Genomic DNA, 26,362 nt, shown 5'->3' with positions numbered 1-26,362 from the left:
ATATGTGCCCTAACCAGGGATCGGACCCACAACCTTGACCTATAGGGACAACACTAACCAACTGAGCCAGGGCGCCTTGTATGTCTTTACACTGTAGTTTTAGCACAGCACTGAGTAAGGCGTAAGAGCTCAGCATTATCTTCAGATCCATTATCTTCAGAAAGCATTTAATAAATGCTCAGAAGAGAGAAGATGGGTGAGAACAGATACTTGTGGGCCCTCTCCCAACCTTTGGGATTAATGTGTGAAGGATATGAAGCAACAAGCAAACAAACCACGACAACTCACAAAACACTGCAAACAAGGAGAACTTTTGACAGCCAGCGCTGGAAAGCCGAAAGCCAGGGATGCACTCAGCTGGGCCAGGGGGCTGGGCTGTCCCTCTGGCCTCGTTGATTCTTTCCCTGGAGGAGTTGCTTACCATCCTCAAGACTGTGTTTGCTGGTCTTCCCAGCTCCCCTGAAAGCTTCTGGGAGAAGGGACAGCCTTTGTGGTTTTGTCCCTGCATGACCTTTCTCCAGTTTCTGCATACCCAGCTCTGCAGCCAGCATCCAAGGCCTCACACAGCTGCCGTGGAGACTAAATGCCTCGTCTCAATCTTGTCACAGAGAGTGGCCCAGGGAGGAGGAGGGAACAGAGCTTCAGGGTCTGACAAACCTGGGACTGCGATTTACGGGTCGGGTGATATTATTGGGTAAGCCTCAATTTCTTCTTCTGTAAAATGGGGATAATAAAACTGACTTTTCTGCCCTGGCTGGTTTGGTTCAGCAGTAAGAGCGTCGGCCTGTGTACCAAAGAGTCAAGGGTTCGATTCCGGTCAAGGGCACGTACCTCAGTTGTGGTTTGGTCACTGGCCCTAGTCGGGTCTCTCTCTCTCTCCCTCCAACTATATCTGAAGATAAATGAAAAAATATCCTCGGGTTAGGATTTAAAATAAAAAAACAGCTTTTCAGCTCACAGGAGGCTTGGGTGCAACTTTCTTCGGTTGTCCCGAATCGGGGTCCATCTGACACCAGTGGCCTCCACCATGCCGCTGAAGCTCAACCCCAAGGAGACCAAAGTTGTATACCTGAGGTGCACCGGTGGGGAAGTTGGTGCCAAGTCTGCCCTGGCACCCAAGATCGGCCCCCTGGGCCTGTCTCCAAAAAAGGTTGGTGATGACATCGCCAAAATGACCAGTAATTGGAAGGGTCTAAGGATAACAGTGAAACTGACCATTCAGAACAGAGGGCCCAGATTGAGGGAGTGCCTTCTGCCTCTGCCCTGATCATCAAAGCCCTCAAAGAACTGCCACGAGACAGAAAGAAGCAAAAAAACATTAAGCACAGTGGAAATATCACTTTTGATGAGATTGTCAACATTGCCCGACAGATGCAGCACCGATCTTTAGCTAGAGAACTCTCTGGAACCATTAAGGAGATCCTAGGGACTGCCCAGTTTGTGGGCTGCAGTGTTGATGGCCGCCACCCTCAGGACATCATAGATGACATCAACAGCGGTGCAGTGGGATGCCCAGCTAGTTAAGAGCTACAAAGGAAAATGTTTCAATTAAAGATCATTTGACAACCAAAACAAACAAACAAACTGACTTCTCCAAAATAACTGGGTAGATTGAGATGACACAGAGCTCCCTGCTTTGTCCAGTGTTTTGAAACGTGAGTGACTACCAGGAGCCATCTGTCCAGCCACATCCCCTATATGCAGGGCTACCCTTGGGGGCAGGTAAAGGTCATTCATTCTGTATGCCTTCATTCCCTCCTCCCTATTTCTCCAAATTGGTTCCGGCATAATCTGGTTAACATGAACAGCAGACGTCAGAGATGGACTTGAAGGACTTAATACTGATTCCCTAGGAGGCTGTAAGAAGCAGGAGGCACCCACTACAGAGCCAGACTGCCTGGTTCAAATCCCAGCTCCCCCATTTACTAGCCCTGTGGGCTTGGGCAAGGTTACTTAACCTCTGTGCCTCAATTTCCTCACCTATAAACCGGGAATGGTAACAGTGGCATCTACCTCGTAGGGCTGTTCTGAGAATGAAATGAGTTAGTGCATGAATACAGAGCACTTTGGGATTACCGCATCTCATTGAAGCTGATACATGGAGACACAATGAGATTAAAATCGTTGCCAGTTAAAGTAGGACACATCATCAATGGAACTGAAAACACACATTGATTTCAGAAATGTAAAACAACAGGTGTGCCTTAGCATAGATGAAGTACAATATCACTATTAGAGGCCTGGAGCTAAAATACGTTAGCATTAGGTTTAGGGCTCGAATCCCAAGTCTACAAGCTGGGTGGCCTTATGCAAGATACCCAGCCTGTGCCTCACTTTTCATCTGTACATGCGGATCGCGTCCGTAGTACCTACCACACAAGACTGCAGGGGGGATTAAATCCGTCCTACGGTACTTAGAAGGCACCTGGTACACAGTAGGCGCTATCATGGCCATTACTGAAAACAAAGTTATTCTTTCCAGGGGTGGAGGATAGCTAGGGGAGGGAGAAGAGGACGCATCCAGCTGGCGTTGCGGACACAGGGTCCCGGCCGCTGCTGCCCTTCCAAGCAGCGCGAAGGTCAGGAGGCTCCAGCACTCCGCGCTCCATCCCCTCCAGGCCCCGCCCACCCCGCCGGGCTCCACCCCACCCCTCAGAGCTCCGGCCCACGTGCTAGTCTCGCGCACTTTGAAAGTGCGCGAGCTGCGGCCGAGACCCGGGGCCGGCAGTTGGTTGGGCGAAACCGTCTGTCACGCTACGTGGGGGGGTTACAATCCTAAGCATCCACATTTGTCCAGTTTTTAGCTTTGCAGACCCAGGTACTGGTCTTATTTTAGATTTTCCAACTTCGGCGTCTTCTCGGGTTCCCAGGAGGGAGGCTTCGCTCCCTGGGGCGAGGCCTGTCGTGGCCCCGTGCGGCGCGCTCCCCCTCCTGACGGGGAGCCGGTGGTAGAGGACGACGGCCGTCGGGGGGAGGAGGCGGCCCTAGCGCCATTTTGTGGGAGCGAAGCGGTAGCTGGGCTGCTCTTGGATCCCTGGCTGCTTGACTTCCCCTGTCGGGCCTCCTGTCAGCGGCCTAGCGGGTGAGTCGCGGACGCTTCCCACGGAGGACGCCCTGTGCGCCTCGGCTCCCGCACGGTTGGCCTAAGATGCGCGGCGCGTCGGCCCCCGCCCCGGGCCTGGCGCGGCTGTCAGCGGGCGCCGGAGCAGGGCCGCGGGGCCGCGCAGCCAAGGCCGAGGTCTGGCCCGGCTTGGGCACCCGGGCAGTGCTTTGTGCCTTCGGGACTTTGCCCCCCAGGGGGGCACTGCCAGCTTAGATTCTGTGCCCCTGCGACCCCACCTTGGGTCGCGCTTAACAACTCGGACTTCGGCTGTCACGCGCGGGCTTCTGGGAGGCTGCGGCCCACGTCGCGAAGGACCTGTCGCCGCTGTCCTTGAGGCTCAAGTTTGGAGAGTCCCGAAATGAGGAACGGGGAGGAACCCCTTCCCTGTTCTGTCCACCTGGCGCGCTGCTTCCATTCATCCCTAACACTCCGCTTCTCGTCGCTTTCTTAGGGAAGTCCACTCGGACCCCTTCCCGGACACGCGTCAGTCAGCTTAGGTTCTTCCCGGCCCCCCAAGATCAGTTACTACTTCCTAGTACACATACCACGATTTTAATAAGATAGTGATTGATTTGCTGTCTTCTTGCGTGCCCTCGTCCCCCCACCCCCACCCCGCCCGCCGTGTAACCAGCATGCCACGCGAAACGGTGGGTTTCACAGTTGTAGCTGCAGCACCAGATGCACGCAGCAAATGTTCATTGAATGAATGAACCTACAAGGCGTCACATTTTACTCGGAATTCCGGTCTGTGCCTCCGAACGTGTTAGGGATGGCCCGTGCGTGTAAGAATCCAAACAGCGAGAATTTTTCTGGAAGTCCTAGAACCATGAATGGCATGGTAGTGTTATTCATCAGCTGATTGTAAGGGAACGGTTCCTTTGACACACGTGTTGGTCATTCATCTCTCTTTTTCCATTTAAGAGAAATAGAAGATGTCTGAATATATTCGGGTAACAGAAGATGAAAATGACGAGCCCATTGAAATACCATCAGAAGACGACGGGACAGTGCTGCTGTCCACAGTTACAGCCCAGTTTCCAGGGGCATGTGGGCTGCGCTACAGGAATCCCGTGTCTCAGTGTATGAGAGGTGTCCGGCTGGTGGAAGGAATTCTGCACGCCCCGGATGCTGGCTGGGGCAATCTGGTCTATGTTGTCAACTATCCCAAAGGTTTGTTCCCACTTGGTTTTGCAATGGCGCAAGTGAAAACTATGTATTTAAATATCTGAACAAATGTTGCCATGTTGTTTAGATAATGATGTATCAATGTAGGTTTATCATTTGTAACAAATGTATCACCATGGTGATTGATGTTGATGATGGGGGAAGCTATGCATGTGTGGAGGAAGGGAGGTATGTGGGAAACCTCTACCTTCCTCTCAGTTTTGCTGTGAACCTAAAACTGCTCAAAAGTCTGTTTTTTATTTTACTTTTTTGTTACTCCTCACCTGAGGATATTTTTCCATTGATTTTTTTTTTTTTTTTTAAGAGAATGGAGGGAAGGGAGAGAAGGAAACATCGATGTGAGAAACACATCGATTGGTTGCCTCCCAAATGACTCTGACTGAGGGCGGGGATTGAAGCTGCCACTAAGGTAGGTGTCCTTGATTGGAATCGAACCCAAGACCCGTTGGTCTGTGGGTGGACACTCTAACCATTGAGCAACTGGCCAGGGCAAAGGTCTGTTTTTTAAAATGCCATTTAGTTCCTCTCCTCTTCCCTTCCAAATTTTGGTTTTAAAAAATAAACTAAGGTTTTTTTTATATTATAAAACTAGATGTGCATTTATTATTGCAAGTTTAGAAAGTTGAAATCACCCTTAAATCCACAGCTAGAAATAAGTTACTGATTTTTTTGGCATATAGCCTTTATGTTACAGGTATTAAAATAATTAAGCAGTCCGTCCAATGTGGCTCAGTGGTATCGATGTTTCTATCTCTCTCTCCCTCTCCCTCTCTCTAAAATCAATAAAGAAAAAATAAAAATAATAAGCAAATACATTTAATAGGCCAAAATATGCTAATTGCACTCTTAACCTGTTTTTTCCTCAATGTATTTTAAAGTCAAAGTGAAGTAGAATTATTTTTATTTTGATATGCCTTTGAGAGGGAAGAATATATACATTTTCAGTCTTGTGATACAACAAAACCAGAGGTATGAGTCCCTGGACTTCCACCAGAAAAGTGCCTCAGCCACTTACTCAATCCCTTCTTCTGTCCTTGAGACCTAACATCACTCTTTCCAAGAGCTGAAACATCTTTATGTTCTCGAGACTCTCTTTACTTCTCACTTCTAGATGTAGGAGGTAGTGTGTTCTAAGACGTGTTAAATGAAGAGTTCTAAAAGATTTCTGCTCATTTTGTTTAGATAACAAAAGAAAGATGGATGAGACAGATGCTTCGTCAGCGGTGAAAGTGAAAAGAGCAGTCCAGAAGACGTCGGACCTGATCGTGCTGGGCCTCCCGTGGAAAACAACGGAACAGGATCTGAAAGAGTATTTCAGTACCTTTGGAGAAGTTCTTATGGTTCAGGTAAACTTTGATTTCGTTTAACGGTTTTTCTTTTTCAGTGGATGAGCACTCAGCATTCCTGCTTTAGTGACAATTGCTGTTCAGCAGACAGTTTTTAATTTAAGATGTGTAAACATTAGATCTAGTTTATATTTGCATTCTAAAACGTTGTTGAAATTCTATTATGTAAAGGAGTTTTACTCCACGGGATCTAAATTCAACATTAATCCTGTTGCTTTTACCTCGAGAATAATTGGTTTAAGTTTTTATTTTTTTGGTACATGCTCCTCTCGGGAACCAAACCCAGGACTCTCTGGTCTGCAAGCCGACGCTCCAACCACTGAGCTAAACCGGCCAGGGCATATTTAAGTTTTAATTAAGCCACTGTGTCTAGTTGAAGCTATTCACCTGGTCAAGGAATTCTCATTTGGTTATGTGTCTGTGTTGTTTTGGTAAATTTAAATGATTTTTTTCTAGGTCAAGAAAGATATTAAAACTGGTCATTCAAAAGGGTTTGGCTTTGTTCGATTTACGGAATATGAGACCCAGGTGAAAGTAATGTCCCAGCGACATATGATAGATGGACGATGGTGTGACTGTAAACTTCCTAATTCTAAGGTACTTTTCTTTTTTATTTCTGCTCTGGGAACTTTTGCTGACAAACTTCCTTAGAAGATGCTATAAAATAAAATGTTAAATACAGTTGGAAAAAAGTAGTGTCAGGATGTGTTCTTGAATCTCTTGCTTGTTAAAGCCTTAGGACCATAATACATGCTGAATATTTAACTGTCATTGAAGTCTTACAGGAAAGAGGAGTGCTAACTTTTTAATGACTCACCTAATGTAGAAGGCAGATAGGTTCTGTTACATCCTCCACCATAATGCCCTTTTCATTGCTCATAAAATATTTCTGATGTTTTTCCTGCCTTTGATTTGATCAGCAAAGCCCAGATGAGCCTCTGAGAAGCAGAAAGGTGTTCGTTGGGCGTTGTACAGAGGACATGACCGCTGATGAGTTGCGGCAGTTCTTTTGCCAGTACGGAGAAGTGGTAGATGTCTTCATTCCCAAACCCTTCAGGGCTTTTGCCTTTGTTACATTTGCAGATGATCAGGTATTTTTCTCTTTAATAATTTTATCACAGCTAATTAGGTAATTTCTCTTGAACTTTTTCCATCGAGCTAATTGCCATCCTTAGCTAAGCTTTCTGTCCTTATAAGCTGTGGAGGGGTATATGGATCTAGATATTTGTAATAAACACATTAATATTTTTCAGTGTGTCGTGTTTAGCTAGAAGTATTATATATCTTTAGAAAGCAAACTGAAAAATTCTTGCTGTCATTACTAAAGCTAAAGGCTAGTTTGAGTTTAAATGAAATGAACATTCATTGTTTATTTTTCCTCCAGTTTAGATAATGGCTTGAAATCTAAGTTTTATTGCTGCTTTAAAGTGTACAAGTCAGTGATTTAATTGCTTTTATTTACACCCCTTATTTTCTTATAGGTTGCCCAGTCTCTTTGTGGAGAGGACTTGATCATTAAAGGAATCAGCGTACATATATCCAATGCTGAACCTAAGCACAATAGCAATAGACAGTTAGAAAGAAGTGGAAGATTTGGTGGTAATCCAGGTGGCTTTGGGAATCAGGGTGGATTTGGTAACAGTAGAGGGGGTGGAGCTGGCTTGGGAAACAATCAAGGTAGTAACATGGGTGGAGGGATGAACTTTGGAGCTTTTAGCATTAATCCGGCGATGATGGCTGCAGCCCAGGCAGCACTGCAGAGTAGCTGGGGTATGATGGGCATGTTAGCCAGTCAGCAGAACCAGTCAGGCCCGTCAGGTAATAACCAAAGCCAAGGCAACATGCAGAGGGAGCCAAATCAGGCCTTTGGTTCTGGAAATAACTCTTATAGTGGTTCTAATTCAGGTGCAGCGATTGGATGGGGATCAGCTTCAAATGCAGGATCAGGCAGTGGTTTTAATGGAGGCTTTGGCTCAAGCATGGATTCTAAACCTTCTAGCTGGGGAATGTAGACAGTGGGTAACGGTTGTACAGACTGGTGGGAATTCAAATTTTTCTAAATTCATGGTAAGTATATTGTAAAATACATATGTACTAAGAATTTTCAAAATTGGTTTGTTCAGTGTGGAGTATATTCAGCAGTATTTTTGACATTTTTCTTTTGAAAAAGAGGAAGAGCTAAAGGAATTTTATAAGTTTTGTTACATAAAAGGTTGAAATATTGAGTGTTTGAAAGTGAACTGCTGTTTGCCTGATTGGTAAACCAACACACTACAAATGATATCAAAAGGTTTCTCCTGTAACATTTTATCCCTGGACTTGTCAAGTGAATTCTTTGCATGTTCAAAATGGAAACCATTAATTAGAACTACATTCTTTCCTCCTTGTTTTAATTTGAACCCACCATATGGATTTTTTCCTTAGGAATATCTCCTTTTTGGAGATCATGGTGTCACAGTGTTTGGTTCTTTTGTTTTTGTTTTTTAACACTTGTCTCCCTTCATATGCAAAAGTACAATATGAAGCCTTCATTTAATCTCTGCAGTTCATCTCATTTCAAATGTTTATGGAAGAAGCACTTCATTGAAAGTAGTGCTGTAAATATTCTGCCATAGGAATACTTCTGTCTACATGCTTTCTCATTCAAGATTTCGTCATCACGCTGCACAGGCTGCGTCTCTGACGGTGGGTGTCCCATTTTTATCCGCTACTCTTTATTTCATGGAGTCGTATCAACGCTATGAACGCAAGGCTGTGATATGGAACCAGAAGGCTGTTTGAACTTTTGAAACCTTGTGTGGGATTGATGGTGGTGCCGAGGCATGAAAGGCTAGTATGAGCGAGAAAAGGAGAGAGCGCGTGCAGAGACAGTGGTGCAAAATGGATATTTTTTAACTTGGCGAGATGTGTCTCTCCATCCTGTGGCTTTGGTGAGAGAGTGTGCAGAGAGCAATGATAGCAAATAATGTACGAATGTTTCTTGCATTCAAAGGACATCCACATCTGTTGGAAGACTTTAAGTGAGTTTTGTTCTTAGATAACCCACGTTAGTTGAATGTGTTAAGTGAAACGATATTTGTATTTCCCCTACCCCTTTGTCAACTGCTGTGAATGCTGTATGGTGTGTGTTCTCTTCTGTTACTGATCTGTAAGTGTGGTAACGTGAACTGAAGCTGATGGGTTGAGAACATGGACTGAGCTTGTGGTGTGCTTTGCAGGAGTACTTGGAAGCAGAGTTCACCAGTGAGCTGGGGGTGTCTCAAAGAAGGGTGGAAGTTCTAATGTCTGTTAGCTACACATAAGAATGCTGTTTGCTGCAGTTCTGTGTCCTGTGCTTGGATGCTTTTTATAAGAGTTGTCAATGTTGGAAATTCTTAAATAAAACTGATTTAAATAATATGTGTCTTTGTTTTGCAGCCCTGAATGCAAAGAATTCATAGCAGTTAATTCCCCTTTTTTGACCCTTTTGAGATGGAACTTTCATAAAGTTTCTTGGCAATAGTTTATTTTGCTTCAAATAAACTTATTTGAAAAGTTGTCTCAAGTCAAATGGATTCATCACCTGTCATGCATTGACACCTGATACCCAGACTTAATTGCTATTTGTTCTTGCATTGTCCAAAGTGAAAAGTTTTTTTTTTCTTTTTAAATCTAGTTTTTAATAAGTCTGGGTGACCGCACCTAAAATGGTAAGCAGTACCCTCCAGCTTTTTCTTAGTGCCTCTGTGCATTTGGGTGATGTTCTATTTACATGGCCTGTATAAATCTCCATTGGGAACTCATGCCTTCTAAAAATAACCTTATTTGGGGGAGTGGGCAAAACAGTGTTAATTATTTTTAAATGCTTTGTAGCAAAGCATATCAATTGAAAAGAAGGAAATATTAGCGCCTTTTTAGTTTGGGATTTGAAAAGTGGAATTAATTGCAATAGGGATAAAGTAGAAGAAACCACAAATTATCTTGTGCCTAAAATCCATTAAGAAGCTTGATAGCTTTAAGAACTAGCAGGGTGTGGTGGGTTGTCTGTCTGTGGAAGTGTTAAGTGAAATGGGCTATGTCCTCCAAAGGTGGGGGAAATACAGTCATGCTGAATAAAATCGTTTACAAAACTCAGATTAGACTCTCACGATGCATTGTTAAGTATGTAAAAGCAATAATATATTGATTATTTATTGTACTTTTTATGTAACTACTGCTATGAGAGTGAGCTTGTTTTCTAATGGAAGAATGTAACAGTTTTTTGTGTTGATAGTTTACCTAATGCCCTTATCTAATTAGATTACGATAAATAGGTTTTTTTTTTTGCAAGTTGCGTGTTTTAAACTTTTATAAGTGAAGTCATCCTTTAGACTTGTGATCGCCACATTGTTTCATTATTCAGTTTCCTCTGTAAAAGGATCTTGCGTTGTTTAAAATTTTTTTCTGCATCTAAATTGCATGATTTCCAAACCCTGTACCATCTGAATTTTGCATTTTAGCACTTGCACTATTACTCAGCAGCAGTAACATGGTAACACTTAAAATGGTATCGGGGACCTCCAAAGACTAAACTGACAAGCCTTCAAGGAGCCCAGGGGTAAGTTAACTTGTCAATGGCATGGTTTTAATCCCTTATTTACACTTGTGTAAATCTAGTAACTGGTCTTAGAAGGCTTTCGATGTTGAGTAGCCTTCTGTTAACATGTTTGTGGTAATACGTAGCTATGGGTATTTAATTCTACCCTAAAATTTTTTTTTGAAGTTTAGAAATAAACTATTTGGCAAAGATTTGTTTTGAAAGTCTCATCTAAATGCATTCATTTAAAAAATTTTTTGAACCAGTTGAATAAAAATTTTTGTTGCCACCAGTTTAGTGTCTGGAGTCTTACTGGAAAAACAGTTTCCTTTTTATATGTGACAAGATGCTGTAAAGTTACCTTTAAAAGTGAGTCTCAAGAAGTTGCACTTTATATGCACAAGAGAATTAGGCCAAAACTCACAGTGATTTTTTATATATAATGGTAACTCTTTAGCTAGAATGAAAATCTTTGTTAGTTGTTAGCTATTAAAACTTTTTAGGAAGGACTGGCCAACTAACATGAAATGAGATTTTTAAAGTTAAGTCAGAGCTTAAATTTTATCCTTAGGAAAAAGAGGTTAACTACTTAATTCAGAAATATATGTGATAATTAGAATAATTTTTTGTTGAGTACTAGGACAATAGCTCTTAATTGTGTATTCGAGTTCTATACTCAGGTGCTGTGTGATCTGTGATCTGTTGTTTGGCTAAGTGTGCCTGTTTTACATGTTCATTGTAAGAAGGAAAAATACTACAGATTTATCTATATAATGCACCATTTATTTCTGATGTATTTCATCTTATGGAAATGCCACATTTGAATCAATCGTCTTCTGACTTTAGACATGATTTAGGTTATTTTCAAATGCTGGGATGATGGCTAAATAAATTCTTAGCATTGGAATTACTGGGTAAAAGACTATGCATGCTTTTAAGGCTTTTGAAATATATTGCAAAATTGTCCTTTAAAAATTTAAATGGTCTTTGACAATGTGAATAGCGCTATTCCATGGTCTTTTTGTAACTGAAAATTTATATCTCACTGTTTTGTGGTATTGGTTTTTAACATGGAAATTAGTACTTAGGCTAAAGTATCGATGTTTTCTTCATCTACAGAAAAAGTCCATGATTTCAAGGTTATTCCTGAACCAATACTGCTGTAATATGTAAAGCTCTCTTAGAGATCAATAAGAGCAAGTCCAAAAACAGTAGAAAAAATAGTCAAAGAACATGTACAGGCAATTTTCAGAAATGCAAACAAAAAGACCAGTACAAAAAGATGCTGGACTTTATAAGTAATGCAATGCAGATTTAACCAGTGAGTTTCTGTTGCGCTGACAAAGATGAATATCACTAGGACGGTTTATGCCCCTTTGAATCGAAGCGTAAAGGCTGAAAAACTGGTGAGCCTCTCACTGCTAGTTTGGTGTTGGTTTTTGGGTGGGGTGACAACGTTCTTCAGGTCACGTTGCTGCTGAGATCTTTTACAGGTGGTTTTTGTGTGTTTTTTTCTTAAGGAATTATTTACTGATTGAAGACAAATTAAAAGTTATTAATTATTTGCTTGATCCAGGGAATATAATTCATGACTTTTGTGTAGACGCCATACAATTGTGCTTCCCCACAATTAATGGAACCCCAGGACACTATTCCTCCCACAAACCACCTGTATGTCTCATCATCTAGAAACACTAATGCCCCTCCGCTGTCACCTCTACAGCTATCCTTGCCCCCACTTTCTAAACCAGCACAAAGCATGTTGTCAGTTACCCTTCCCCCTGGAAGGGACTTGTTTTTATAGGCATCAACACATTTTTGATGGTTGACAATTGGTATGTCAACAAACATTAGATTTCTGGCAGGAAACCCCTTTTGGGTTAATCCCCATCCAGATACGGTTCCAATGTCATTTGTTGTCATGAAGGATTCAGCTTCTTTTCTTGGCAAGCAAATAGGCATGATGTTGCTATTGATTACAACTTTGTTCTTCAATTTAATCAGTGCTATGTCGTTATCGAAACCAGCATTATGAGTGTAACCTTCATGTATAAAAATGGCCTCTGCCCAGGCTTGCGTGTAATGAGGTGACAGTCTCTTCAGGGTACCCATTCGGATGTTTAGGGAGGAGGCATCTTCCTTTTGCTCATATACAGCATGCGCAGCTGTTAGGATCCAGTTGTCATACAAAAGTGCACCAGCTGCTGTTGTGCCCCCTAGCAGCAGGACTTGCCAAGGAAAATCCCCAAGCTTTGCAGTTTGCCCTCCATATATACGAGCTTCTGTTGTGCGGGCTGATATTCCACAAACTGGGGAAAGAAGCAGACATATAGAGCCTTTATAGAGCCCAGTGGTGCTTTTCTCCATAGACCACTTTGAAATCGTGAATATTTAATGCCACCCCAAAACTGCATCACACGAATTGGTGGGTGCCCATCTATACAGGCGAGTGAGACTGCCTTAAAACAGCACAGTTCACAGACTCAATTGGTAGTTCTTAGCTCCTCAGAAAATGAGGTGAGTGAAAATTTCTTCTAGAAACTAATTTGTTTTGTTAAAAAAAAAAAAAAGGTCTACACGATTGGGGGAATTATTTAATAGGGCAAACAGGAATTGTCCGAGCTGATGCACTGAGGGATGTGAATAAGAAGCGAAAGGAGATACAATCTCTTCGGGGCTTCTGTTTTCCTAGTTATACGATGGGGTGTTTACCATATAGTTCTGGGAAAGCAGGAACTGAGGTCACTGTCCTAGGACTGGCAACTTTCCTTTGACTTTTGAACATTTAAATGTTTTAAAAATTAGAATGTTGCAGTTGTAACCAGGAACCTTCAGGTTCAGGAAATACTATTTTTTATCTAGTTGATTCTTCCAAACACTTAATTTTACTGTATATAAGGCAATACACTCATTAATGTAGCAGATGTTTTCTGTTGTGGCAGAATACTTGCATTGAAACAAACATTGTGATAGCTAAGATAAAATAACTAATCTAAGCTGAATAACACAGGGGTAATGAATATATTATTACCTTTCTGATTTTTTTAATCTCTCTACTCAACTATATCTTCAGAGCCAATTCTGGTAAAAAAAAAATTTTAAGTACTATTAAAAGGCAAATTGCATTAATGTTTAAAAACTAGATGTCATTGAAAACAATTGCTTAGGGAAATAATGAAGTTATTAGCTTTGGGTTTTAATAGCATTTTTAACAGAGAAGAAAAGTAACAGCAGAGGAACTTATGTTTATAAATGTATAAATGGTTCAAGATAATTTAAAAAATCATTTAATTTTTTATGCTTGCCTAGTTGTAAGGCCAAAATAATCAAATGACTGATGCAGTCTGCACCTAACAACCTCTCCATATGGAAAGGGGATAATGAGAACATATTATTTGGAAATAATAACTTGGTCTAAGAGCCAAGTGCTGAAGTTACATTTCTGCCTACCATAGCTAAAGCTCGACTTATTGTCTCCTACCCAGTTCTACTTTCCATCAATTACAAATCTCTTGTATAAATGTATCCATTACCAGGCTCACAGACTGGGAGTGATTTTTCTCCTTTGGAGCTCGTCCAGAATCCATCAGCCTCACACACATATTTACCTGCACATCATTGGAAAAGCAAAAATGTTTAACTGCATGTATAAGGTGGTTGTCATTTGCTTGAATACCCCCATGAAAAATGTTGATTCTTGAGCATCAGTGGGAAATAGAGGTGTGTGAATAACCATTTTACATGATTTCATAAATAGGAGGTCTCTGCATTACCATGTTTGCTTGCAAAGTGGAAACCTTTTAGATGTGTAACTTGAATATGTATCAAGATCTCAAGTGCTTAATGATAAGGTTTTGACTTGTTAAATTAAACCATTTGGAATATATTGTGTGTTTGTAGTAGTCATTTACTAGATAAGATCTGTTTTCAGATTCTTGCAAATTGACATTAAAATCACTTCAGCTGTAATATTTCACTTAGCTGGTGGGAGAAGTGCCTTTTAATCTTTCATCTGGCCTTAGCCAAAAATGTTGGTTAAAGTTTATTTTCAGATCGCGAGGGCTTCGGTACCAAATATCACCCACCCCCAACTTGGAACAATGTGCTTACCATCATCATCTGTTCTCATTGTGTAGAAGGTCTCATTACAGCGGTAATGAATCACAGCTTTGTATGTAGTCACGTCAGAACCTGTGATGTACTCCACTTGGCCATGGGGTAGATCCTCAGGAGGGCCACAGTCAACAACTAATGAACACGGGAGGGAGGAGTCAGTTTCCACTTTCAGTTCTCACATTATTAAAAAGACCTGGAGGCTGACAGGCACTTGTGACATGTGGTGCTGTCAGGGCCATATTTCCCCCCGTGTGGTGGACATCATGCATTTCATCTCAGAGAATGGAGACAATCTCTGTAGTATGATTTGAAAGCATCACTCTCATCCCCGTTCCTAACTAAACGGCTAAACTGAGATGAAGTCCTTGGAGAGTGGTCCGCTTTCCTAAGGAGGGGATTTGAAACCCCCGGACTTCCTTGGCGCGCTCACTTCTAACATACAGGTCTGCAGCCGTGCAGAAGGGAGAAAGGGCGCAGCTCACACGTGCCTAGCCAGGCTCGGTCCACCACGAAGGGTGTCAAAGAGACAGGAATACAGAGATGGCTCTGAAGGGCCCAGCTTGTTCTTACGATCCTTTCCCCAAATTGAACTTTTTTTATCTTCACCCGAGGACATTTTTCCATTTTTTGTTCAGATAGAGTGGGAGGGAGAGAGGAAGAGAGAGACAGAGAAACATCGATGTGAAAGGGACACATCGAGTGGCTGCCACCCACACGACCAACCAGGGCCGGGGACAAACTGCAACCAAGGTACATGCCCTTAGCGGGAACCGAACCCGGGTCTCTCTGGACCGCAGGCCATCAGCTGCCTCCTGTACACACCCCCAACCAGGAATGGATGGAACCCACAACCTAGCATGTGCCCTGACTGGGAATCGAACCCACCACCACCTGGTGTACAAGATGATGCTCTAACCAACTGAGCCACACAGACCAGGGCTCATAAACGGAACTTTTTAGAAGAACTGGAAGCCCTTGAATTTGAATTAGAATTCACACTTGGGACATTGCTAATGTGAAATAACCAATTGATGCTATCAGTCTCAGAGTTCTTCACACAGTAGACATCTAAAAACTTGATGTATTTCAGTGGATGTCAAAAGATTGCATTTAAATCATTTTCAGCAACTTAATGTCTGTGCCTGGCCCTGCCAAGAGCTGCGCCTGCGTTGTCTAACAGGATAAGACACCCGTACCTACCCAACCGAAAGTGCCCCAGTTGGGGCGCACACCCAGACCTCCGGCTTCCAACACCCCGTCGGTGCTTCCTGGCAGCTTTTTTAACGAAAGGATTGGTGGGAATGTAAATTTATGGAATGAAAATATCTCATTCCTCCAGACCTTTAGTAGAAACCCTTGCACAAAATATGCAACAATACACGTATAGGGGTGTTAACTACAGCAATGTATGAAATAGTAAAAAAAAAAAAAAAAAAATGGAAGCAAGAGCAGTCAGATGGAATAAAAGCATTGGTGATGAACTGCAGTCAGGGGCAAGGACTTGCGGCTTCACTGACACTTAGAAGGTGGTGGAAGTCGGCCCAAGACGGAGGGGAAGCAATTGCACTCCGATTATCCCATTTTGGTTTAAAAAGCATATCATAGAGGTGCCCTCGCCCTCTCAGGAGCACACCTGCACCTTCTCCTTCCCCTTCTCCCCCAAGGACCTTGCCTTTGCTTTCCTCTCCTAAACGCCAAGGACCCTTCTGCCTCTCTGACTGCTTCCTTAGCCCACTTCCTTGATCCTCACCTGAGGATACTTTCCATGATTCTGTTTTAGATTGAGTGGAAGGAGGGAGAAAGGGAGAAACATAAATTGGTTGCCTCCCTCATCAAGCCTTCAACCCAGGTCCATGCCCTTGACCAGGAACCGAACCCACGACCCTTCCTTCAGTCTCGGGCTGACATGAACTGCTGAGCCAAACTAGCCAGTCTTAGCCCATTTCTTCTACGGCTCCCTCTTTTACCTCTGTGACTTTCTAAATGAGCTTTCTCTCATAATTTGAAAAAAAGCATGTAATAGTGAAGTGTTAGCATAGGAAATAAAGAATATGAAGGAGTAGACCCCAAACTCTTAGTGGTAGTTTGGAAATTTGGGCAAGAGTAGCTTTTACTATATATTTTTGTAAATTTATATTTTTCCAATTAACAAGGTATTTTATAATTGAAAAGATATTAAAAATAAGTTACATGATTCTAGAAATAATGTATTGCCCCAGGTTGGTGTGTGTGTGTGTACACAATTACCCCCATCTCACATGCAATAGTAGCCTATGCTTGTGTTCATGTGTGAGATAGGTAATTGGAGGGGTATATACCAAAATAGTTACAGTGATTATACTTGTATGGTGAAATTATGGATATTACAATGTCATTTTCTCTATTTCCCATCTTCTACAATTATTTTATTATACTGTGGCTCAGTTGGTTGGAGCATCATCCTGTGCACCGAAGGTCTCGGGTTCAATTCCTGGTCAGGGCACATACCCAGGTTGGGGGTTCAATCCCAGTCGGAATGCCTACAGGAGGCAGCCAATCAATGTTTCTGTCTCCCTACCTCTCTCAATAAGATCAAAAGCAAATAATTATCCTATTAGCTTGGATTCACTTGAACCTCTTAAGAATGCACTGAGCCTGGGGCAGAGAAGCAGATTTGGAATTCAAGCCCTGATAAATAGGATTCTTTTCAAAAGACCAGGAGAAGCAATAGAAACAGTGAAGGCAGCAGAAGCAGCTGGGAGTTGTCACGTGACCGTACTACTGCATTCTGGCATCGGCTGATCCCAAGATCCATCTTTTTGACAGACCGCAGCAAACGATTTCAGGGGCAAATGACCCTAAAGAGGAAGGCAGAAAATATTAATTTTCTTGTTTACACCTGAAAGTCACACCCCAAATCTATGCCCACAGTAGTTAGTTCCTCTTCTAGTGTTTCACCAGGTGCCCAAAGTGGGGGATGCCCCCATGACCGGCCGCACAGCCCAGCCCTGCCCCCATGCAGGTGTGCCGGTGCTACAGTGGCCACGGGTCCGTCACCTGTGCTACGTCATCTTTCAGGATACTGGCAGTTTAGGAATCAGACGGTGACCTCTACAGCAATTAATGACCTATCTTTTTGCTTTCCACTTTACTCTGAGAACACATCTCAAGTTCCTGCTGACGCGCTGCCGTCTCTCATGCACAGTGACACGGGGGGGGGGGGAGGCGGTCAGAAGTGTGGGGGCAGCCCCACCGCACGGGGCATGAGCAGATGTGTCCGTGTTTCCAGCTCGCGGCCCTTAGCTGGCGGAAAGTCACAAACGACACTTTCCTAAGCTTCACACGGTGTTCTCAAGCCGTTTTCGTTGCCAACATTGCTTACAGAGAAACATTTTTGACTTACTAAAATAATGTTTTTCTAAAAATCGGACTCACTGTCGGCCCGCGGACCGGAGAGGCCCGGGTTCGGTTCCCGCTAAGGGCACGTACCTCTGTTGCAGTTTGTCCCCGGCCCTGCTTGGGGTCATGTGGGTGGCAGCCAGTCGATGTGTCTCTCTCACGTCGGTGTTTCTCTCTCTCCCTCTCTTCCCCCCTCTCTCCCTACCGCTCTATCTGAAGATAAATGGGGAAAAAAAAAAGTCCTCCCCTGGCCGCTTTGGCTCAGCGGTTAGAGCGTTGGCCTGCGGTCCAGAGAGACCCGGGTTCGGTTCCCGTTGAGGGCACGTACCTCTGCTGCAGTTTGTCCCCAGCCCTGGTTGGGTCGTGTGGGTGGCGGCCACTCGATATGTCCCTTTCACATCAATGTTTCTCTCTCTCTCTCTCTCTCTCTCTCTCTCTTCCTCCCGCTCTATCTGAACAAAAAAAATGAAAAAATGTCCTCGGGTGAGGATAAAAATAAAATAAAATAAATAAAATAAAATAAATAAAATAAAATAAAATAAAATAAAATAAAATAAAATAAAATAAAATAAAAATCAGACTCAGCGACAGAAGTTGGCTCCAGCAGAAGCTTTGTGCTTCAAAGGCGAGCAGGACGATTTAAAAAGTCAGCAGCTGAACAGGGCTGCAAGGCGCTGTGGAAAAGAGCCCGCCCCCAAAGTTTGCAAGGTGGAAAAGTGTCTTCTTCTTGTTCTTTTTTTTTTTTTCTTTTTGGTCTCCACAGGCCTGGATTGCACAGCTAGCTATCATTTCACTGTTATTACTTTTTACCACTGGGATTCAGTGACAATTTTGAAGACCATAAAGAGGACATGTTAATCTCCTACCTGTGCCCCTAAAGCAACACACTAAGCATTTTTAAAAAATTATCCTCCCTCTCCCTTAACAGTGGCCACTATTTATAACTCTGCAGAATATACTGTTTCCCAACGCCGTTTAATTTTTTGGTGGGTTCCAGGAGTTGTTTCACGTAAAGGTCATCCTAAGGATAAAAAATTCTCCATGGCCACCCCCTTCCCAGCAAACTTCTCATTCCTTTGCTTTTTATTTAGTCATAGACAAAAATACTACCAGGCTGACAGCAACCATTTTCCCACTTTCTTGTCACGTACTTGCTGACGCCAAGTGTCATTTAAGCCCTACCATGACCACGATCGCGGTGCTCTTACAGTTTTGTATGAACTCACTTGCAGAAGCTCGTAGCCAGTCTCACAGAGGACGGAGACGCTGTCTTTCAGGACGTACTTGGCTTGCACAGGTGAGATGTGGCCATTAGGTGGTGCCACCGGATCAGGGCAAGGCTGAGCTGCGCGGAGGGAATGGGGCTGTGGGTTCTGATGGGTCTATGACAGGTGAGTCTGAACTGAGCATTTGAAGTTCTTTGTAAATGAGACAACATGCCAAGAGAGCTCACAGGTGCAGCAGAGTTCTTCAGATTTAAAACAGAGGGGAGCTGACTCTGCTCCATGCCAGGAACTTCCACCCACTGCTGCAGACCGAAGCGTGTCACTTGGAGGGAGAGGGTTAAATCGGCTCTCCGTTCCCCGTGCTGGGATGGCTGCCCACCTCCCAGGGCTGTTGTGGGGATGGGACGTGGAGCACCCAGGATAGTGCTTTGCTAACTGCTCAGGAAGAGTGGGCTGCAGTAACCCTCCCGCGGGAAGAACCTGGGGCCCAGGTCCAGACTGGCACTCCGAAAGCTTGGGAAGGCTGGGGCCGCCCCCTGAGCACCTGCCCACCGTGCGCAGGCCTCCAGGGAAGCTGGCTTTCACCTTGCTCTCCAAACCCAGGCCCTGCTGTCACCCCAAAGCTCCAGCCCATGCCCACGCTGCCCCTCAGCAGGCCCTGGTCGTTTGCTGAGTGCCCTCCTCCCTCCAGCAGCTGATTTCTGTGTCCTGGGGTGGCTCTCAGTTCCTGGCAGGCCCCAGTCTCCCCTCCGGGACCCGAACTGCAGGGACAACACTGGTGGCCCTGTAGGATCCCAGGGCTTCCCGAAACCACCTTGTACCCAGGCCAGGGTCCAGCTCACACCTTCCTTGTCACACACCTCAAAGCTCTGACCTGGCCCCTTCCCACCCACCAGCCTGGCACACCTGATTCTCCCGACTCGCTAAAATCAGCAGATCGGTTTTAGGAGTTTTAGTCCCTTGTGGACAAACAAGGGATTCTATGGAAAGTAACCTCACAGGCTGATCTGACCGTACACTCCTAACCGGGCAGGTCAGGGTGGGTAGGCAGGCCCCAGGCATATCATTTGTTCAGTGAAAGACTTATCTTTGCCACAAGCAAGCCCTGTCCATTGTTTCTGCGCACCTAGGATAACACGCCTCTGAAACGCCCCCTTCGGACCCTGCATCAAAGGGCGACCACCCTGGAGACAGCAGCGTTCTCACTCCTGTGATCCCATCCCTGCCCCGTCCCCGCCTCCTGGGCCCTCCGCGGCCCCTCCGCAACCGCCTGCACGAGCTCTCCAGACCTCGCTCCGCAGCTGTCCTGTAAATTCTTACAAACATTCTCTGCAGCTGTGGTCTTCCCGGGAGGAGGGGTGGTTGGCTAGATGGCGGGTGGGCGGGGACCTGGATGGATGGGTGGATGAGCGTCTGGGGGTCAGAATGAGTTCCCAAGATGCGCTTCAGGTGTGCAGATTGTTTTGCGCCAACGGCAACTGTGACCACGCAGAAACCGATTTTCTTTAATTTGGCCTTTCCCTTTTATCTCTTTCCTTTGACTCAACCTGGCCTCATCTAAGGCTCTAACTCACCTCCCTCTCCTTTGCTTAGTCCTGAAGCCCTCAGGACGATGAGGTTCTGGTCAGCATCCAGCAGCCTTAGAAACAAGGTCCTGGGTCTACTGACTCCTGAGGCCGAGTCTTCCATCAAACTAAACGTAATATCTTGGCCTCAAGGTAGCATGTGTTTTAGCTCTGGACCCAGGAAGGCAGAATAACCAGCACCAATCCTTGTCAAGCCGGACAGAACAACTCCAAGGTGCCATCAGGACCAGAGGCAATGATCGGGTACCCCCGCCCTAGCACCACCCAACCAGCAGAGACCAGGACCCTGCCTCCCTGAGTCGTGACTAATGACTCTCCCCCTGTATTTCCGTCCCCTGGAAGCCATACGAGCCGGGCTCTGAGCCGCAGCTGACCCAGGACTCCGGCGTGGTGCCATGTCCTGAAATCCTTACTCAGCGGCAGCCTCCCGTTTGGGTCTTTCTGGGCTTTGATGCCACTTCAGCTGCAGCCTAGAATTTGAGCAGGGGCCTGGCACCCAGCAGGCGCTCGGGCCGGCAAAGCACTAATTACCCACAGCGCCCCCCCTGCAGGGCCCCTGAACCCAGGGTGTCACCTCGTCCCTGCTCGGGGTGTCTCCTACCCACGGTCCCTTTTTGTCCTCGGGCCTCTCGCGCATGTGGGTCTCTGACTCCTGGAGGCCAGCTCCCACATGCCCTATGTAGGAAATTTAGTGATTCTCTCCTGCTGCATCTGTCTCGTGTCTATTTGATTAGCAGAGCCGCCAGATGAACCTTGAGGGCTCCAGGAAAGTTTCTTCGTGCTGAAGGGGACGGATGGCATTTCCCTTAGGGCACCGTCCCTCACAGACCCCCATCCGAACCGGCTGTCTTCGGATGGAGCTCAGGACAGCGCCCTGAGCGTGGCACCGTGGGGGGCGCTGGAGAGGTCTGAAGGCCGCTCTGACCTCCCCACACGTGCTTCTCCCCCGAGGCAGGTCCTAAGACCCTCATGAGGCCTCCCTGCCCGGAGGGAGGGCGGAGCAGACAGGCCCTGAGGAGGTTCCGTTCACTCCCCTCCCTCCATAGGGGACCGTCCCTCCCTGGCCGCCTCCCCAGCAGCCCCCAGGCGCACACAGGGCTACTGCTTCTCCGGGTTTTGCCTCCTCACCCAGGCTCCTGTGCACTGTGCCTCCCCCCTGCTCACCCGTCCTTGTCGGCGGAGGGTCAAGGACAGCATCCTCCTCCCAACAATCCCCAGGCCGGCCAGGAGCTGGGTCTTCCCGCTCCTGACACGGGGGACAGCGGAGAGCGGGCTCCCTGCCCCGCGGCCCTGCGCGCACCTGTGCTCGTGTACCGGATCTTCCAGCCCGTGTGGTCCCCCGACTGATCGGTGATAAAGGTCACGGTCACCGAGTGGCTCTTGGTTTCAATCCTGCGGGGCAATGTCTTCCCACAGAAGGGGCCATATTCCTCTCTGTCTGTCTGGATCTGAAAGCAGAGAGGCCGTCACCTCGGGGCCTGCAGGAGCAGGGGGCGGTGTTGGGGGGTTGGGGGGGCCAGAACCAGACCTTGAGGGAGTCGTAGGGGCACTGGGTGTCAGGGTGCGTCTCCACGTCGAAGGACTCCACGAAGTCCAGGGTGACACTGAACCCCTCCTCCAGGTGGATGCTGTAGGTGCAACTGGAGAGTTTGGGGTACGGCTGTGGGTATTCAGGGCTGCTGATCACCCCAGACCGTTCAGTGAAGACCTGGGGTGGGCACAGGGCTGGGGAGAGGGGAGAGAATGGGGTGTGATTCTGCCCGCCTGCCACTCACTGTGTCTGGGCCAAGGTCCCGCACGTGGCCAGCTCCAGAGCCACCCCCAGAGGCCAAGAACCCCGCCCCAGGAGCTGAAGGAACAATTTAGGGAGAGAGTTTTTCTAGCTCCCAGGCTTCAGCTAAAATAGGCAACACTTGGGGGTACATCTTCCAGAGGCCCCCACTCATGCTCCCGGAGAGGGTGGGGCCCTAAGGCTGAGGCTCTGGTGGTGGGGGTCGGGTCAGAGTCACAGAGGGGAGTGAGGTCTGCTGAGGGGCAAGGGGGCACCCAGACAAGGGAGGGGAGGGCTCTCCTTATTTCTCAGGAATTGGAGGGGTCTCCTTGAGCTGAGGGCCCCTGACACACCCTGACCCCAGAAACTGCCAAGTTCATCCACCATGGGGCCCCCACCCACGCTCAGCCAGGGCTGGTCTGGCCTCCCCTGGGTGCCCCCCGGGACCGGCCAGAAGGTCAGGAAGCCCCTCCCTTTGCCTACCTTCCCTGAGTCTGGGTTTGAACTTTCTTGAGGGAAGTTAAATCCACACTGATCGTAAACTAGTCTGGTGCCCTTTTCCTCATGGAAACAGCTGGTTCTGCCCTCACAGAGCGCCCCCATCATCCATGGGAGGGGTCCGTCCCACCCTCCCGGGCCAAGGGGGACCCGGGCGCTTGAGCTGGGAGGCTTCTAGGAGGTGAGGAGTCCCAGCTCTCTTCGTCCTGTGGCTGCCCCCCATGTGGCAGAAGGGATCGCCCCTGGGTGTGGGGACAGACTGCCCATCAGTGACTACCTTTTTGGGCCTCTCTGCCCTGGGTCAGGCTCCCCAGCCTAGCACAGCCGAGGCCTGAGCTGAACAGGACGTGGTCCAAGGATGCTCAGAGCTCAGCCCTGGGGACCTGGTGGGGGAGCAGACAGAGCTCTGTTCCCCTGGGTAAGCTCAGGCCAGTCTGCCCCCCTCTGGCCTCTTCCAAATGGGAGGGCGGCCTCTGGCTGGCGAAGGAGCCGTGGCCCTGTGGAAAGGGCGCCCCCCGAGCAGGCTCTTCCAGACCATGATGAGATCAGGGAGCAGAGAGGGGCCAGGCACACCTCCACTGCCCCTGCCCTTTCTCCAGAGACACACAGCAGCAGGTGCAGGTGTTAGCTCCCAGGTTTATTGCTAGTTCCGGGGGTGGGCAGGGTGGAGGGGCGCTGCGGGGTGAATGGGGGCTGCGGCTGCAGCAATCTCGCCTGACCCGCAGCTGCAGCCAGGGGTTCGGGGCAGGTGGAGCCTGAGGGGCGCTAGAGGCTCTGCTCTGGAAGAGAGAACAGAGAGACAAGGGGAGACACCGGGAGACACCGGGAGAGGTGCTGAGCAGGGGAGGCAGGTTAAGCACCAGCAGGTGGGGCTCCCCACTCCCCAGGGCACCAGCTGGTTTTCTGCCCAGGTGTCTGGCAGGGACATGAAGGGGGCCATCCTAGGGCAGAGGGAGGGGGGGCCAAAGGGGTCTGCCTGCTGGGGGCCAGGAACTGGTGGCCTTGAGCAGGTCCTGCCCCCCATCCTGAAGTTTCATGGAGGGGAGGTTGGGTGAGCCGAGCCTAGACCCCCACTCCTCCACACTGGGAGTCTCCCCTGAAGGGAGAGGTGTCAGTATGGGGTCCCAGAGCCCAGCTGGGCCAGGTGCATGGGGTGGGGGTTGGGGGGCTAACCCCTGCCCATCAGAGAATGAGCTGGAAAGGAAGGAGCGTGAGCCACACGGAGGGGGGAGGGGAGGACTTGGAGAGGGTCCGTAGGTGGGTGGAGTGAGGGGACAGCAAAGCAGACAAAGGCCACAGCCTCCTGATTTCCAGGCAGAACAGCCGCGGCCTTGAGGGTGGGGGAGGGCCAGCCCAGGGTCCCCTCGCAGCCGTGGCTCACCTGAGCAGGTGCGCTTGTTCCGGTGGAGCACGTAGCCCGCACGGCAGGAGCAGTAGAAGCCACCCAGGTGGTTGTGGCAGTGGTGGTCACAGGGGGATGCCTCTCCAGGGGGCACGTGGCACTCGTCAATATCTGGGGGAGGGGTGAGCCGGCAGGTAGTCAGCAGGAGATGGGCCGGCACGAGGCTCAGGAGACCTCCGGCCTCGTGGCTGACCTGAGAGGAGCCCCCTCCCGTCCTGAGGTGGCTGGTGCCCAGCCACACGCTAGCGGCCGAGGGTCATTGCAGCCTCCTCACAACACTTGGAGGGGGAAGGAAATAACACCTGCGTGTTTTCTTACCCTCACCCAAGGACATGCTTAGGGAGAGGAAGGGGAGAGAAGCATCGATGAGAGAGAGAAACATTGCTCGGTTGCCTTCCGTAGGGGCCCGACCAGGCCCTGAGCCCAGCTGTTGCTGTACAGGACGATGCTCAGCCACCCGAGCCAGCCGGCCAGGCGTGGAGACAACACCGTTTGAAAACCAATGGCAGGATGTGCCCTGCTCACGGTTCGCAGCTGTGCGGGGAGCAGCCGGCAATGGAGCCCGGTGGGCAGGGAGCAGGGCACCGCGCAGGTCCGGCCAACCCTTCCAAGCGGCTCGTGAGGAGCACAGAGAGGTCGAGCCCTTTGCGCAAGGTCACGCAGCTGGTCCCCGCGGGACCTGGAATCTGAAACCCAGCGTCAGACTGGACGCCACGTGCAGATACAGGGCACCGGCTCTGCGTTCTCAGCCCCGAGTCTCAGCCCCTGGCAGAGTGGGGCTCAGTGAGCAGAGGTCACGGCCCCCCATATTTGCCTGGCAGGTGGTGTCAGAGGAAGAGCTCCCCAGTCGCTTTGGCAGGAATCCAGCCTCAGGGGGTGGGGAGACTGCAGGGCGGCCTGGCCTAAGACGGGGTGGTACCCCTGGGTCGTCTCAGCCCCCCGCCTCCTCCCCGCTCACCCTCGGCGGCGTAGAAGGCCTCAAAGCCCGCGAACGGCTTCTCGTTGGAGTAGTCAGAGCGGAAGGTGACGTCCAGGCTCGAGCCCGGCGAGTAGAAGGTGTCGTTGCCCGGCGCCCGCTCCGTGTCTGTGCTCTCCCAGCCGCACAGCGTGGCCAGCAGCTTGGTCCCCGAGCTCAGCTGTGGGGTCAGGGGTCACTGGGGGACAGCGACACCCACGGCCTGCCCCCTCTGGGCCAGACCCCACTCCCAGGTGCCCTGTCCCCAAGCCCTGGGCAGATGGGGGGCCCGGTCCCGCTGGCACCTTGACAAAGTCGTACTCGCAGAGGTAGGAGGGCTCCAGGTGGAAGTGGGTGAAGTAGAGCCGCAGGCGGTAGCCTGGGGGCGCCGTCAGGGCCCAGCGCTGCTCCTGGTTGTTGGCGTAGGTCCCCGGGAAGCCCGGAGACACCAGGCGCCCGAACACGGGCTGCGGCCACTGCAGGCCGTCCGGCGCGGCTGCCGAGCCCCAGAGCAGGCCCAGCAGGGTCAGCAGCCTGCGGGCAGCACAGGGGCAGGGGAGGCTGTGGGGGGCTCCCACCCACCTCATGGTGCGCTGTCCGGCTGGCCGGGCCCGGTCTGGATTCGCAGTCTCACCTTTGATCTGTTTGTCCAGCACGCGGCCCTGCCCCCGCCATCCTGACCTGGAATTCTGGGAATCCGCCCGTGACTCCTGCTACCCAGACGGAGCCCGTGGGACGGGCAGGCCAGGAGCCAGGAGCTGCATCTGGTCAACAGCCAGCCTGGGAGCAAACCCTGACTCCCTGGCCCTTAACCTCTGTTTCCTCCTCTGCGTGTGACTGTCCTGGTTTCACGACAGTGACCTCCACAGTGATGCTCTAACCCGGTGGTTCTCAACCTTCCTGTTGCCGCGACCCTTTAATCCAGTTCCTCATGTTGTGGTGACCCCCAACCATAAAATTATTTTCGTTGCTACCTCATAACTGTAATTTTGCCACTGTTATGTCTTCGGCGACCCCTGTGAAAGGGTCGTTCCATCCCCAAAGGGGCCGCGACCCCCAGGTTGAGAACCGCTGCTCTCGGTGGCGCTGGAGGAGCCCCCCCGCCACGCCTGCTTCTCTCCCTCCTGGAGCCTGCTCTGAGACACCTGTGCCCACGAGGACAGCAAACACGGGGGAGGAGGCGGCACCCGCACTCTGGGAGCTAGAGCAACAGGTGGGCAGGTGGCAGTCACTGTTCAGAA

The 26,362-nt window shown here is 48.5% G+C and overlaps 2 protein-coding genes and 1 pseudogene across 11 annotated transcripts; 2 read left to right on the top strand and 1 right to left on the bottom strand.

Annotated features, from left to right (window-relative positions):
- Positions 1-1,012: 1,012 nt before the first annotated feature.
- Positions 1,013-1,524, top strand: LOC118627048 (annotated as a pseudogene).
- Positions 1,525-3,002: 1,478 nt separating this feature from the next.
- Positions 3,003-14,034, top strand: LOC118626290 (TAR DNA binding protein). Of its 10 annotated transcripts, none has more exons than XM_036255736.1 (9): positions 3,003-3,082; positions 4,025-4,273; positions 5,471-5,634; positions 6,091-6,231; positions 6,555-6,725; positions 7,116-7,233; positions 9,290-9,323; positions 10,113-10,210; positions 13,726-14,034. In XM_036255736.1, exons 2-7 carry the CDS (start codon positions 4,036-4,038, stop codon positions 9,307-9,309), a joined length of 852 nt encoding a protein of 283 aa, XP_036111629.1. In that variant the 5' UTR covers positions 3,003-3,082; positions 4,025-4,035; the 3' UTR covers positions 9,310-9,323; positions 10,113-10,210; positions 13,726-14,034. The 10 variants fall into 10 exon arrangements, with proteins under 10 accessions (XP_036111629.1, XP_036111628.1, XP_036111624.1 ...); XM_036255735.1 differs by having other exon boundaries at positions 7,116-7,242; XM_036255731.1 differs by lacking the exon at positions 9,290-9,323 and adding an exon at positions 8,180-8,319 and having other exon boundaries at positions 7,116-7,242.
- MASP2 (mannan binding lectin serine peptidase 2) lies at positions 11,731-25,733 on the bottom strand. Its single transcript, XM_036255725.1, has 11 exons — positions 25,704-25,733; positions 25,427-25,655; positions 25,125-25,302; positions 24,146-24,277; positions 22,024-22,220; positions 21,796-21,943; positions 18,910-19,028; positions 17,064-17,142; positions 14,300-14,437; positions 13,723-13,797; positions 11,731-12,498 (listed from the first exon to the last, which is right to left on the bottom strand). The coding sequence occupies exons 1-11, from the start codon at positions 25,706-25,708 to the stop codon at positions 11,735-11,737; spliced, it is 2,064 nt and encodes a 687-aa protein (XP_036111618.1). The 5' UTR covers positions 25,709-25,733; the 3' UTR covers positions 11,731-11,734.
- Between the last annotated feature and the right edge of the window lie 629 nt (positions 25,734-26,362).

This window comes from Molossus molossus, unplaced genomic scaffold, assembly GCF_014108415.1.
Source record: "Molossus molossus isolate mMolMol1 unplaced genomic scaffold, mMolMol1.p scaffold_m16_p_12, whole genome shotgun sequence".
NCBI lineage: Eukaryota > Metazoa > Chordata > Mammalia > Chiroptera > Molossidae > Molossus > Molossus molossus.
Note: the sequence above shows the minus strand (reverse complement) of the source record. Positions and strands in the feature narration are given on the sequence as shown.